Raw genomic sequence first — 15,638 nt, forward strand, 5'->3', positions numbered from 1 at the left:
TGGACTGTTGCTGAATACTCCTTTTTGGTTGTTCTTCCTGACTTGCACCCCTTGTAGGTGTCGTGGAAACACACGCAGCATACTTTTGGATCAGGTCAGCAGAAGCTTTTATTCAAAGGAAACTACAGCTGTAGGGGGAGTTCCAAAGTGACATGGATTTCCCAAGCACTTGGAAGGGGTCCCCCCCCCAAGAGCAAAATCAGGAGGCTTATATACTTTTTAACAGTCGCTTATAACTCATGTGATCATATAGTGAAATTAGCATGGAAAGCGCCTATAATATTACTTCATTATTTCTTTGCTGTAATCAGGATGGGAACTAAGAATCCAAGGTTGAGGAAGTAGAAGGATTGTGGGTTAGGCTACATGGGGGGCAAGGAGAAAGGGATTTGGTGGTAGGAGTCTGCTACAGACCCCCACACCAAGGGGAAGAAATAGATGCAGGGCTCCTGAGGCAACTCTCGGAGACCATAAAAGCTAAAGAGGCGGTAATCATGGGGGACCTAAACTACCCAGACGTCTGCTGGGGGACGCAGACAGCAAGGTCCCATCGCTCACGCAGGTTTCTAACCTGTGTACAGGACCTCCACCTGACACAGGAGGTGCATGGTCCCACTAGAGGGAATGCCATACTGGATCTGGTATTGGCAACAGGGGATGACATGATAGGGGACCTCCAGATCGGTAGCCATTTGGGAGACAGTGATCACCTAATAATAGAATTCAACATAAGACGTCGAGTGGGTAAGGTAACTAGTAGGGTGAAAGTGCTAGACTTTAGGAAAGCTGATCTCAATGCACTCAGGCGATTAGTCAAGGACACACTGCAGAGTAGGAGTTTTGAAGAGATGGAAGCCCAAGAAGGGTGTCTGTGCCTTAAGGAAACGATCCTTCGGGCACAAAGCAAGACGATCCCCGAGCGAGGCAAAAGAGGGAAAGGGGCCAGGAGGCTTCCATGGCTGACCAGAGAAATCCAGGGCAGCCTAAGGGCCAAAAGGGGAGCACATAAAAAGTGGAAACAGGGTGAGATCACTAAAGATGAATATACCTCCTCTGCTCGTGCTTGTAGGGAGGCAGTTAGGCGGGCCAAAGCTACCATGGAGCTGAGGATGGCAACCCAAGTAAAAGACAACAAGAAATTGTTTTTTAGATATATTGGGAGTAAAAGGAAGACCCAGGGAGGAATAGGACCCCTGCTAAATGGGCAGAAACAATTGGTGACAGACAGGGGGGACAAGGCTGAACTCCTCAACAAGTTCTTTGCCTCAGTGTTCCTAAGTGAGGGACACGACAAGTCTCTCACTGGGGTTGTAGAGAGGCAGCAGCAAGGTGCCAGACTTCCATACGTAGATCCTGAGGTGGTGCAGAGTCACTTGGAAGAACTGGATGCCTTTAAGTCGGCAGGCCCAGATGAGCTCCATCCGAGGGTGCTGAAGGCACTGGCCGACATCATTGCAGAGCCACTGGCGGGAATATTTGAACGCTTGTGGCACACGGGCCAAGTCCCGGAGGACTGGAAAAGGGCTAACGTGGTCCCCATTTTCAAAAAGGGGAGGAAGGAGGACCCAGGCAACTATAGGCCAGTCAGTCTCACCTCCATCCTTGGTAAAGTCTTTGAAAAAATTATCAAGGCTCACATTTGTGAGAGCCCGGCAGGGCAAATTATGCTGAGGGGAAACCAGCACAGGTTTGTGGCGGGCAGATCGTGCCTGACCAATCTAGTCTCTTTCTATGACCAGGTTACGAAATGCCTGGACAAAGGAGGAGGGGTGGATGTCGTATACTTAGAATTCAGGAAGGCCTTCGATACGGTATCCCACCCCATACTGGCGAACAAGTTAAGAGGCTGTGATGTGGATGACTACACAGTCTGGTGGGTGGCGAATTGGCTAGAGGGTCACACCCAGAGAGTCGTGGTGGATGGGTCGGTCTCGACCTGGAAGGGTGTGGGCAGTGGGGTCCCGCAGGGCTCGGTCCTTAGACCGATACTCTTTAATGTCTTCATCAGCGACTTGGACGAGGGAGTCAAATGTACTCTGTCCAAGTTTGCAGATGACACAAAGCTATGGGGAGAAGTGGACATGCCGGAGGGCAGGGAACAGCTGCAGCCAGACCTGGATAGGTTGGACAAGTGGGCAGAAAACAACAGAATGCAGTTCAACAAGGAGAAATGCAAAGTGCTGCACTTAGGGAGGAAAAATGTCCAGCACACCTACAGCCTAGGGAATGACCTGCTGGGTGGCACGGAAGTGGAAAGGGATCTTGGAGTCCTAGTGGACTCCAAGATGAACATGAGCCGGCAGTGTGACGAAGCCATCAGAAAAGCCAATGGCACTTTATCGTGCATCAGCAGATGCATGACGAATAGGTCCAGGGAGGTGATACTTCCCCTCTATCGGGCGCTGGTCAGACCGCAGTTGGAGTACTGCGTGCAATTCTGGGCGCCACACTTCAAGAAGGATGCGGATAACCTGGAGAGGGTCCAGAGAAGGGCAACTCGTATGGTCAAGGGCCTGCAGACCAAGCCCTACGAGGAGAGACTAGAGAAACTGGACCTTTTCAGCCTCCGCAAGAGAAGGTTGAGAGGCGACCTTGTGGCTGCCTTTAAGTTCATCACGGGGGCACAGAAGGGAATTGGTGAGTATTTATTCACCAAGGCGCCCCCGAGGGTTACAAGAAACAATGGCCACAAGCTAGCAGAGAGCAGATTTAGATTGGACATTAGGAAGAACTTCTTCACAGTTTGAGTGGCCAAGGTCTGGAACGGGCTGCCAAGGGAGGTGGTGCTCTCCCCTCCCCTGGGGGTCTTCAAGAGGAGGTTAGATGAGTATCTAGCTGGGGTTATCTAGACCCAGCACTCTTTCCTGCTTATGCAGGGGGTCGGACTCGATGATCTATTGAGGTCCCTTCCGACCCTAACATCTATGAATCTATGAATCTATAATGGGGGAGGCGAGGTTAGTTCACAAACCTCCTTCTTGTACCTGAAAATCTACTTTGTACATACTTTTTGCTATCTTCAAGGCCGCGGTGAGCGAAGCAGTTGCAGAGGAGTTACAAAGAACAAACACTTGCCCTTATCTGTTCTACTGTACAGAGCCAGCAATTCTCCACAAAGCAGTTATGTCATCTTATAACTAAACTAATCAAAGTTTAAGGCATATATTTTTTCTGATTCCACAGCCCCCCCCTTTGAGACTATTTAGTCTCACTTTAGCCTTAAACTTTCATTCTCATGAGCCCCTCTATTTCATCATGCAGCCTTTCATGTTTTCTTTCCATGTGCTCACACTTTTGTAACACCATTATTCTAGACTCTGCTGTGGGTTTTCTTGCCTTGCTAAAGCTTCTCCTGCTGGCTTTTACGCAGCAGAGGATCAGTTGCACTAAGACATAAAACATTATTAGAACTATCAAGACAAACAATATTCCATACAGGATTTTCTTGCCAAGGGCCCCGAAATCTGGGAGCCAGGAGGTTAGCCAAGACCACATTTCTTCTAGACCCCAGTCAGTATTTTTTGAGGCCACTTGATGTAAGACCCTTAACTGATTTCGGATTTTGCGAATGTCAGTTTCGATTCACATGTCCTGATTGACATAGACACAACAGGTGGAGTTTACTAAGGCACATACTCCTCCCTGGGATACCAAAAGGTAATCTAGGGCTATGCGGTGTTGTATAGTTACTTGTGACATCTGGGAGATCTCTTTTTGCAGAGCCTGAATTGCATCCGCAGTGGTATTTCTCATAGCTTCCATTGTGGCTGAAATGTTAATTATGGCTAGTTCCAATTCTCTTACTCCAAGCCATGGTATGAAGGTTCTCACAAATCGATGGAACCCTGTGTTTCTGGTAGCTAAGGGGTTAACTGCCCTTTTCATGTGATGGTTGAAATTTTTTACTTGTTCCAGATATATTGCACTATGCATTTCGAAACCAGGGATAACACGTCCAAGAGTGCATGCCCCCACCCAATTCCAGGGCAAGATTTTAAGAGCCCTGTTTCCGCAGAGCCAGTAAAGGCCTGGGGCAGAAAGGGTACTCAAATCTTGACAGGTGTTGTGCCATACCCGGCACTTTCGATTGATATGCATCGTATAGGACGGACCACGTTCAGCTGCTATCCTGCTGGACCGAGATATATTACAAGAAGTAAAATTGGAGTCAATGTAAAATTCCGATCTGTTTGTAATGAGAGCAACATGAGGTTCCTTAGAAAAGTTGTAGACCATGAATCCTGTACAATTGAGAGAGGGTATGTTACCCAACAGGATTCCACTGGTGCTACTAGGGCTATAATCTAGAGTAGTTAGGCAATGAGGGTAGTGTCCTACAGGTGTGGCTTTATTATAAGCTCCGGTGTTGTTGGATCTGTAACAGAAAGGCGCCTCTACTCTTGGGGAGATTATCCAGTTAGCAGGGGCGGCCCTCCATTCTTTAGGAGCGGACCGATGGGCAGCTAACGAGTAGTGTCTAACGAAGCTGCCGTTTATTGTTCCCCATTGCTGGAGGGATATTGGTACTCCGATCATTGGGATTCCTTGGTGTAGGTGTGCTGGGCTGTGAGAGCATATCCAGCAGTCACTTTTATTTTCAGCTTGAGCCACCGTACGGGAGATCTGCAAATACAAATTTTTCTCCCACCCCCCTTGGGTGATACTGAGATACCCAAGTGTGATATATAAGGATATCAGTGCCATTTTTAGATACAGGAGGGACAAAGAATCTTAACAACAAACATAATCAGCACCAGTAAGAAAAAGAACACTACCAGCCAAACCCAGGATGGCAGCCAAAGTCTTTCTTCATCCTCTGGGCTCAAGTTACCTAAAGGACTGATAATGTCGGCTCTTGGTCTTGATCGAGGTGGTGATCTTCCGAATGGGAGCATTCATTTTCTTCAAGGCCGAAGATGATATCTTCGTTTTTCAACTGATGAATCCGGCTGGGCTGAGGTGTTGGGTTCAGGGGAGAGGTTACTAGCACTTGCACCCTGATGCTCCTCACTTGCCTGAGTGAGGTTCTGAGGGTTTTTGTCCTTGGCCTCAGGGAAAGATCCCAACCTTGGTTGGAATACAGCTGCTTCGGGGTCCAATGGAGGTGATACCTTCTTGCAGCACGAGGCGTAAGTCCACGTTTGGTGACCTTGGCAACGAACAGCAGAATTAGTGGTCAGAAGTACCTGGAAAGGTCCTTTCCATCTGGGTTGAAGTGCGTTTTTCCGTTGATAGACCTTTACGTAGATCCAATCCCCTGGTTCGAGGTTGTGACAGGGAACATCCGGTGGTTGAGGTAAGGCTTCTTGGACCTGTGAATGAACAGACCTGGCATACTTCATTAATGCCTTGCAATAATTTAGTACAGTTTCATCAGTTAATTGTAGGTCTGTTTGGTGAGGGGCAACAGATGGTGTAGCTGGCATCCTCATGGGTTGTGCCATGAGTATTTCATAAGGGGTTAGGCCATGTTTTCTGTTAACAGTGTTTCTAATGTGCATAAGAGCAATGGGCAGTGCATCAGGCCATTTGAGGCCTGTTTCAGCACAAATCTTCGAAATGCGCATTTTTAAATCAGAGTTTTTACGTTCTACAGCACCACTTGATTGTGGATGATAACTACAGTGTAGGTGTTGCTGTATGTTGAGTGCTTGGCAGATGTTTTTTATTATCTGTCCTGTGAAATAGATAGTGACCGCGGCACCCATTGTGAGGGGCAATCCAAATCTAGGGATGAATTCTTTGAGCAATTTCTTTGCTACAGTGATGGAATCAGCATGTACGAATGGGTAGGCTTCCACCCATCCAGAGAACACATCAATAATAACAAGAATGTAGTCATAAGAACAGCACTTAGGTAGCTGCACAAAATCAATTTGCAGATTTACAAATGGTCCCCATGGAGGGGGATGGGCTGCAGGTGTCATTTTTACCCGTTGCCCAATGTTGTGAGCTAACCAGATGGGACAGGAGCTACAGTACTGTTGTGCCATGGAAGGAAAATTTGGGGCAAACCAGTTTCTTTGTACTGTAGCAATCATCCCCCCTTTGCTCGTATGGGCCACAGAATGGGTTAAACGAGCAAGATGTGGCAAAAGCTCTCTAGGCGCCACCAGGCGGCCGTCCGGGGAGCGCCAGAGAGAGTCGGGGTGCAGTGAACATCCTGCACGCAGCCAGTCATTTATTTCCTTCTTTGGGGCCTGATTTTGAAGAAGGGCCAGACTTGAAAGGCTAGCCAAAGGAGACTGGTCTGCTGAAAAACAAACAAAAACAGATTTAGGAGCCTGTGGGCCAGAAAGGGCCGCATTTCTGGCAGAACGGTCTGCCAGATCATTTCCTCATGTGACATCATCAAAGGGTTTCTCATGAGCTTTACATTTAACAATAGCAATAGCAAGAGGCAATTGAACAGCTTCTAAGAGCGCTTTTATATAACAACCATGACTGATTTGGGTCCCTGATGAAGTGAGGAACCCCATTTGTTTCCAGATTTGTTCAAAATCATGAACAACACCAAAAGCATACTTAGAGTCAGTATAAATGGTTGTGGTTTGATTTTTTGTAAGAATGCAAGCACGTGTTAAAGCAATGAGTTTAGCAACTTGACCAGAACGAGCTTGGGGTAAACAATAGGCTTCTAAAACAGCATACTGAGTGCATACTGCATATCCCGCAACTAATTTGCCTGCATCATTTTTAAGACAGGAACCATCAACAAACAAAACAAGGTCAGAGTTCGGGATAGGAATGTCCTTGAGGTCAGTTCGAGGGGTTAACAATTGAGTTGTGATAGACAGGCAATCATGAGGCTCACCATCAGAGGCGATTGGCAGAAATGACGCAGGATTCAGAATTGAACAGCGATTTAAGGTTACATTTGCAGCTGACAGTAGAAGTTTTTCATATTTAGTAAGACAGGAATTGGAAATGTGCTGAGTTTTACCCTTGAGCAGAAGGGCCATCACAGCATGTGGAACTGCAACGGTTAAAGAGTGTCCCAAAACTAGAGAATCTGCCTTTTCAACCAACAAGGCAGCAGCTGCAACTGAACAGAGACAAGGAGGAAGTCCCGCAGCTACGGGATCAAAGGCAGAGCTGTAATATGCAATTGGGCGATGCTTTTCACCATGCAGCTGAGTGAGTACTCCTAAAGCGATTCCTTCCCGTTCATGACAAAACAAGGTAAAGGGTTTCTTATAATTAGGAAGTCTAAGAGCGGGAGCAAGAGTGAGGGCTTGCTTAAGGGCCACAAATGCTTGTTCGGCTTCAGGAGTCCAAGGGAGGGGTTCCGGGGTGGTATCATTAGTGAATGCTTGCAAGGGTTTTGCAAAAGCAGCATAACCCAGGATCCACTGTCTACAATAACCCGTTGCACCTAAGAATCCCCTCATCTGTTTTTTAGTCATAGGTTTGGGAATGTTGAGGATAGCTTCAACTCTACTAGGGGAAAGGTGTCGTTCTCCTGCTGAGATATCATGCCCTAAATAATGTACCTTAGACTTGCAGAGCTGCAATTTAGATTTTGAGGCCTTGTGGCCTTTCTGAGCTAAAGCTGTGAGGAGTGTCAAAGTATCTTGCTTACAGGCCTCCAAAGTGGGTGAGGCTAACAATAGATCATCAACGTACTGAACAAGGGTGGACCCCCCCTTTGAACATGATAGGATCCAAATCCTTTTTTAGGATCTGGGAAAACAGGGTTGGGGACTCTGTATATCCCTGAGGGAGTCTTGTCCAGGTATATTGAAATCCCTGATAAGTAAATGCAAACAGATACTGGCTATCCTTATGAACGGGGATAGAGAAAAAAGCAGAACAAAGATCCACTACTGTGAAATATGTAGCATCTGAAGGGATACAGGAAAGAATAGTGGCAGGGTTAGGGACCACAGGGAAAGCGGGTAACACAGCGGCATTTACAGCTCGAAGATCTTGCACAAAGCGATACGTATCTTTACCAGGTTTTTTGACAGGTAGGATAGGTGTGTTGCAAGGGGAGCATATTGGGACAATAATCCCTTGCTCAAGGAGTGAGGAAACGACAGGCTTGATCCCTTTCTCAGCTTCCTTTGAGATGGGGTACTGTGGGACACGAGGAAGTGGCTTGGCAGGGTTCAGGATGATACGCACTGGTTCAGCACTCAGCATGTGCCCCACTTCATTCGCATGGGTGGACCACAGCTGTGGAGGTACTCGTGCCAACAGTTCCTCTTGCAAGAAGGAAGTGTCGGGATCAGAGTACTCCTGGGTTAGCAAAGCCACAAGCTCAGTTTCCCTATGTTCCGGTACCTCAAGGTAAACACCATCTGGGCTACAATAAATCACGCATCCCAGTTTACACAGCAAATCCTTACCAAGAAGGTTGACAGGTGCACAGGGGCTAAGAAGAAAGGCATGATTTTCAGACAAAGGGCCAATAGAGATGGAGACAGGTTCAGAGACGGGATGTGGGATAGGTTGTCCGCCTATACCGACAGCATTTATAGTTTCAGGAGAATAAGGTAGAAAAGGAAACTCAGCAGCCTTTAGCGTGGAGCGGGATGCTCCGGTGTCGACAAGACAGGAGACAGGTTTACCAGAACTAAGGCATTCAGCAAACGGACCAGATTGGTCAGTAGCAAGCAAAGGAGCAATGATGTCACTGTCCCTCAGGCTGTCCTATTCAACACTGGGACAATTGACAGGAAGTGGAGGTGGGGGCTGGGGTCTGGGTCCTTGGCCGGGGCGGTTGGGGCATTCTGATTTCCAATGTCCTTCTTGCTTGCAATAATGACAATGGTTCCCATAGCCTGGGTTTTGTGGGCTCAAGGATCTATCTCTTTCCCTGAATCTACCCGGGCCTCCCCTTTCCCATCCTCGTCCCCTTCCTCTACCTGGACTCTGCAACTGAGAAATCTGTAAGGCCATTAACTTAAACTCGGCATTGTCTTTAGACCGTTCCAATTTGTTATGAAAATGGTTAGCCGCAGCAAGGACTTCGGTCAAACCTTTAGTTTCCCAGCCAAAAATTACTGTTTGAATTTTCTCAGCAATTTTAGGGTTAAGTCCCTGGACGAATGCTGCCACTATTGCTTGTTTAGCATTTCCGACTGGGTTATCCATTCCTGAGTATCGTTCAAATGCCTGTTTGAGGCATTCTAAATAGTCACTGGGGTGTTCATTTTTGTTTTGTTTACAGGTATTTATTTTGGTCCAGTCTGCCTTTTTTGGGCAAATTGTGAGAACTGCCTGAACCAAAGCATTTCTCTTGTCAATAAAGTCTTGGCCAATCCCTGGGTTTTGATCTGGCCAAGTACAGGCAGCGTACAGACGTAGCATAGTTTCCTTGGGCAAAATCGATCGCATGAGCTGATTAATGTCAGCCCATGTTGGATTATAACAATTTATAACAGTCTGCAATTCTTCCTGAAATTTTTCTGGGTCTTCCCTGGTTTTTGGGAACTTTTGAGTTAAATTGTAGAGATCACCTGGAGTCCAGGGTGCATGCACAGTTACTATATTTTGTCCATCGGTGCCAATGCCTGGCATTTGTCTTAGGGGGTAAACTTGTGCAGTTCGGGATCTCAGATTGATGGGAGATCTTTCCATGCCTATTCCCATTCTTCTAAATACACCTGTGGTGGGTTGTGACCCAGGAGTAAATTGCCACACTGGTGATGATTGAGTGGCAGATATGGCGGATGAGTCCGGACTATTAAGCTCCGTGGATGGATTTACTGAAGGAGCTTCAGCTAATGGGTCACTAGCCTGAGCTGCAGCCTGATGTTGAACCGGTTGTTGCTGATGTGGGAGTCCCAGGAGAGCAGGGTTCGAACAAAGGTCAAGGATATCCTCTGCTGGCTCCGGTGGTGGGGGTGCCCCGGGCAATGCTGGATACATCGGTGCGGTGGCCGGCGTGTAATTTGGGGGAGCAGCCAATTTTTCCCGAACAGCTTTTAACTGCTGTTTTAATTTTTCTTGAGAGTCTTTTAGGCTCCTAGTTTGAGATTCTGTCCGCCTTTTGGACATTTCATCATATCAATAAAAGAACGCGTCCCACTGGTTTTGTGGTGTTTTGGATCCATGGGACTCTAACGCCCCTCTCCAGTGCACTATTTTATCCTGATCAAATGTTCCTTCCTGTGGAAAATGCTTCACAGGATCATCCCTAGTATACCAGTTCCACTTATCCAGGTACTTGCAAGTCTCGGGAGAATAGTGTGTGTACATAAAGTACGCCGGAGTCCCCTTAGGGGGGACAGGAACTTGTTTAGACTGACTTGTTCCCATTTTCAGTCACACAGGGAGACATAGGAGAGGCTTATTTAGGATGTCCGGGCCGCTCAGTGCCTTGCCCCGCAGTTTTTCACTGCCCAGACAAAAGGCTTCTGACTCGACACCGGCTCATAAAATGGAAATGGGGAAGGAAACACTAGAGGGATCCTTTCACTCCTGCTCTCGGCAGAAGCTACTGGGACAAGGGGTTTGGAAAAGACAAAATCACTCAGACACCCTGTCCACTGGGTCACGAGGTTCCAGTTGGGCCCCCTTGCTTTTAAAACTGCCCTGTCAGGCAGAATTGGGGCGGCTGAACCCAACCGTAGTCTCAATCCTGGTCAGTGGCTCATATTTTTAAATATATACACATCCACATTTATTCAGTCAGCCAGACCTCCTACCCCACACCGCCTTAGTTAATTAACTACAAGCCTGATGTGCTGTTGGATGAAGATGCCTCAAACAGTTTTTCCCTAAATAAAACGTACGTTACCAGACACAAAATGGGATCCTTTACCAGACAGAAAATTTTAGCCGGCAGTAAGGTTCAGACTGACCTGTTTTAACAAGGTTCAGATCCAGTTACCACGGCCAAGTTGGGAGCCTACAGGCAGTCCTCCTCCGAAACCCCAATAGAGATTTTGAATTAGGTGAAATACAGATGTGAAATAATCATTCAAGAGTTTTGTTTTGTTCCCTTGTTCTTTTTTTAACTTCCTACATATCTAAAGAAGGACTTTTTGTTGTCCTTGATTCCAGTTGCCAGTTTGTGTTTGGTTTGTGCCTTCGGTGTCTTAGGTGTCCTTATCTGTTCCCTACAGGTGTGGACTGTTGCTGAATACTCCTTTTTGGTTGTTCTTCCTGACTTGCACCCCTTGTAGGTGTCGTGGAAACACACGCAGCATACTTTTGGATCAGGTCAGCAGAAGCTTTTATTCAAAAGAAACTACAGCTGTAGGGGGAGTTCCAAAGTGACATGGATTTCCCAAGCACTTGGAAGGGGTCCCCCCCCAAGAGCAAATTCAGGAGGCTTATATACTTTTTAACAGTCGCTTACAACTCACGTGATCATATAGTGAAATTAGCATGGAAAGCGGCTATAATATTACTTCATTATTTCTTTGCTGTAATCAGGATGGGAACTAATGGGGGAGGCGAGGTTAGTTCACAAACCTCCTTCTTGCACCTGGAAATCTACTTTGTACATACTTTTTGCTATCTTCAAGCCCGCGGTGAGCGAAGTAGTTGCAGAGGAGTTACAAAGAACAAACACTTGCCCTTATCTGTTCTACTGTACAGAGCCAGCAATTCTCCACAAAGCGGTTATGTCATCTTATAACTAAAATAATCAAAGTTTAAGGCATATATTTTTTCTGATTCCACATAGGCTTCTTGTTTTAATTTCAGAACATCCATGACTTTCTTGTTGAGCCAATGGGATCTCTCCCAGCACTTTTACTGCCTTCTTTGCGGAAGGGAATGGACTTCCTTTGGGCTTTTAGGATGGCTTCCTGGAGGAACAACCACTCTTCTTGTATTCCCTTCCTCATCGGACCATGGTCCTGCAAGGCCTCATCTGCCAATCTCCTGAGTTTATGGAAATCAGCTTTCCTAAAATCAGGGATTACTACCCTACTGGCTGATTTTTCCTGATTTACAGTGGATGGAGAAGGTGATCATCTTGTGGTCAACTCCAGGTCCCTTCAAACCTCAGGTTGCTCACCAGATTGTCCCCTTTGGCCAGAACCAAGTCTAGGAGCGCCTTGTCCCTGGTCGGCCCATAGACTTCCCAAGTTAGATAGAGATCCTCAACGCTGGTGAAGAAGGTCTGTGAGTGATCTGATCCAGCTGAGTGTTCATCCCAAGAAATATCTGGGTAGTTGAAGTTACCCATGATGACCATTCTCTGAGAGCATGCAGCCTCTGCCAGTTCTCTAGAGAATTCTTGGTTGAACTATTCCTCTTGGTTCAGAGGTCCGGAATAGACTCCTAAAGTCAAATCCCCTTCCTTACATTCTATATCTTGACCCAGAGGGTCTCAAGTCACCCTTCTTTATTTCCAATCTTTGCTTCTGAGGTGTAATGTTCCTTTACATAGAGAGCAACTCCTCTGCCCTTCTTTCCAAGATGATCCCTCCTATATAGGGTGTATCCCCTATTCTGGTTGCCCAGTCATAGGTGGAGTCCCACCAGGTCTCCATGATCCCTATGAAATCATATTGCTTGTTGGCTAGGAGGGCCAGTTCCTCCTGCTTGTTTCCCATGTTTCTGGCATTAGTGTACAGGCAACTAGGCTTGCCAATGGAGGCCATGGGCTTCCTGGTGGGCTGTGGAATGACCTGTCCATTGGTTAGTGTCGTAGAAAGCTTCCTATTGTACCCTGGGATGCTGGTTTCAAGGTTGCCATTTCTCGGGTGTGTGTTAGTAGTAGATGGCCCATCCCATGGCGATCTCAGTTTAAAGAGGTTAAAGAAGTCCACCATTCTAGCTGAGAAAAACTTCTTCCTCTTTGGCATGAGGTGGATGCCATCCCTTCCCAACAGGCCACAATCCCTGAGGTGCATGCCATGGTTGAAGAAGCCAAAGCCTTCATGGTACCACCATCACTGGAATCTTCTGTTTACTTCTTTGATGCATCTATCCCTCCTCTACCCGTGACCTGCAACCAGGAGGATTGAGGAGAAAACCATTTGCACCCCCAACCCCTTGAGTTCAGCCCCCAGAATCCGGTAGTCTCTTATGACATGTCATTCATGCCCATATGGATGAGGAGCATGGGGTAGTGGTCAGAGGGCCAGACAAGTTTGGGGATTCTTTCAGCCCCATCCTGATTGTGGGCTCCTGGGAGGCAGCTGACCTCATGGGTCAGGGCAGCAGATTGCTCCTTCAGTCCCCCTCAGAAGGCAGTCACACACCATGACTACCTTGTGTCTCTTCTTTGGAGGAGCTGGTTGCCTTCTTTATTCCAGGACTGGTACTAGAGCTGTTGACTCTACTAACGCTGAGAGAAGTGCATACCTGTTTCGCAGTTCCAAGGGAGAAGTAATCCTGGTGTACAACTTGGGGCTGAAGACGACCATCTTGCAGGCATCTCCAGGATGGTACTCCAGGCCAGTCTCATCACTGTCCTTCATCCTGTTGATGGGCTTCTGAGCTCTTCCCTCTGTTCTCCAGGTGTAGGGCCTGCTTGTGGGCCCTGATGGTGCGAAGCCTGTTCACCTCTGCCTGGAGCTCCCTCATCTGGCACTCTGGAGAGCCCACCAAGGAACATACCCAACAAATGGGAGTGCCCTTGCTCCCATTCTCAGATGCTGGCAGTCGTGCCAAGCCCAGAGGCTATGAGCCCCCATAGCCTGGAGCCATAGGCTGTCTGGTTGGAGGCTGGAACCATGGGCTCCATCTGGGTGGAGGCCTCAGTGGTATGAGTGGGGGCACTCCAGCAGGGAGGGAGGCAGGAAATTTTGGGGTGCAGCATGTCCCCACCATTTTATGGTGTAGTCTAAGCTACTACTGAGTAGTATTACTGAGTACCTGAGCTTGCAGGCTCACTGCCCAGAGCCTCGTGCCCTTTTACACACCCTTCCACACAAACTCCTGTGCTAACTCATGCACCAGGTGGGCCCAGAGCACACCCGTTTGCACAGCGCTGGTCACATGGCTCCCTGGGGGGCTGGGTTGTGGGAGCCAGGGGGGCGGGGCATGACCCTCCTCAGTTCCGCTCACCTGCCGCCCACCACTGACTAGTGCCCACCCACCGTGGGCCCCACTTACCTCCTGGCTCCACACTGGGGGTCAGGGTCGGGGTCTGTCGGAGGCTCTAGTGGGGTCCTGTGCTCATGGGGTGTGCAACAGGCTTATATCTGTGTGTCTCGCACCAGAGCCAGGCCCAACTGATATGTACACCTCAAACCGTAGTCCTTCTTTTACCCGAGGGGTTAGATACTTGCCCAGGAATTAGAAGACCCACTATCCTGCAACCTTTGGTCCCCTTATCCAGAGCGGTTTTAAATGTTTCTCACACTTAAAACCTGACTGCCCTTACCAGTAGGCCACAGGCTAGGTATTGCCCAGTACACTACCAATCACTACTTTTGAAACTGGCCCCCTGGGTTAGATCCTGTCCCCAGCCTCTGCCCACATTGGAGCAGTAGTTACACCTCACTGCTGTCCAGCTATTTTAACACCGTGGGTGGTGAAGACAGGAGGGACCAGAACCCAAGCCTGTCTGGGTTGATGGTGTGTGAAACCCCCAGGCCTATGTGTGCAGCTGGGATCAAGCACCTGATGGGGCTCTCAGTCCTGGCTGTGCCATACACACAGCTAGGATCAAGTGTCCCCCCAACTGATAGCATGCGCATGAAGCACAGCTGAGACTGAGAGCCCCATCAGGCACAGGGACTCTCAGTCCTGGCTCCCTCTGTGCTGGCAATAAGGCACAATTGGATCTAATGTACAATCCCACAATCGTGCCTCCTGCCATGTACATGTGGCATGGCAGAAGGCACAATTGTGTGGATCGTATGTTAGATCCAATTGTTCCTTTACCTGCTTGTGTAGAGGGGCCTAAGATGCATCTCTGCCTGCCCTTCCAACAGAGTGCAAGTGGCAGGTGCAGGTTTCTTCTGGGCACGCTCAGAAGGAGAAAGAAAGTTGCACAAAGGGATGTAGGTTCTTAAATCTGTGAAAGTGGCATACAAAAAGCCACTTAAGTGCCTAACATCAGCTATGTAAGTGCTATTTACCAGCCTAAAGCAGAGATGAATTTCGGCTTTTGGGCCTGGTCCTTTCTTTTTCATGCCACCTAATCAGGTGGTATTACCTAGCTCTACTGCTATTCCTGCTGCACTTGACAGAGCAATATGCAGAGTAAACTACTGGTCAAAACTCCGGTTCTAAATAGGATAGAAACAGCTCTGATACAGACTAGGAGCCGTCCTGTTGACTATTGCACTGTTTCTTCTCAGACTGGAAACACAGTTCAGTGCTCGCTACCTGCACTATAAATAATAAAATCAGGAGTTCCTGGGATCTTTGCGTAGAAGGGATTTGCAGGATTTATGGGAGCCAAGGCTAAGGGGTGACCTTGCTGAAAAAGAAAAAGTAGGGAAAGGAGCTCCCTTTGTGGTTATCTCCTGTTTGGATGATTTTTCTTTTTAATCTTTGCCTATACCTCCCTTCTACCCTCATAACCATGTGGTTCTATTTCTCAAAACAGAAGAGCTGCTTGGTACCAGCCACTATACTACTATGTGGCTAATTAATAGCCAATAATAAAGGATAAACTATAATTGAATAGTAATAAACATAAATGCTGAAGAGACCAATTAAAATGTGCCTGCTGGTGTTTCATGCTTGGATACAGCTTGCTCCGAGCACTCACAGAC

The 15,638-nt window shown here is 47.7% G+C and overlaps 1 protein-coding gene across 1 annotated transcript in view; it reads right to left on the minus strand.

The window, feature by feature from the left end:
• Positions 1 to 2,692: 2,692 nt before the first annotated feature.
• The window catches only part of LOC109285525 (endogenous retrovirus group V member 1 Env polyprotein-like), a 28,769-nt gene continuing 15,823 nt past the window's right edge, over positions 2,693 to 15,638 (minus strand). Inside the window, exon 2 of the mRNA XM_059731189.1 lies at positions 2,693 to 5,312. Within this exon, the coding sequence (XP_059587172.1) occupies positions 3,583 to 4,704 (1,122 nt within the window). The 5' untranslated portion in view covers positions 4,705 to 5,312 and the 3' untranslated portion in view covers positions 2,693 to 3,582. The remainder of the gene's footprint in view (positions 5,313 to 15,638) is intronic.

The sequence above is a fragment of the Alligator mississippiensis genome, chromosome 1 (genome assembly GCF_030867095.1).
Source record: "Alligator mississippiensis isolate rAllMis1 chromosome 1, rAllMis1, whole genome shotgun sequence".
Classification (NCBI taxonomy): Eukaryota; Metazoa; Chordata; order Crocodylia; family Alligatoridae; genus Alligator; species Alligator mississippiensis.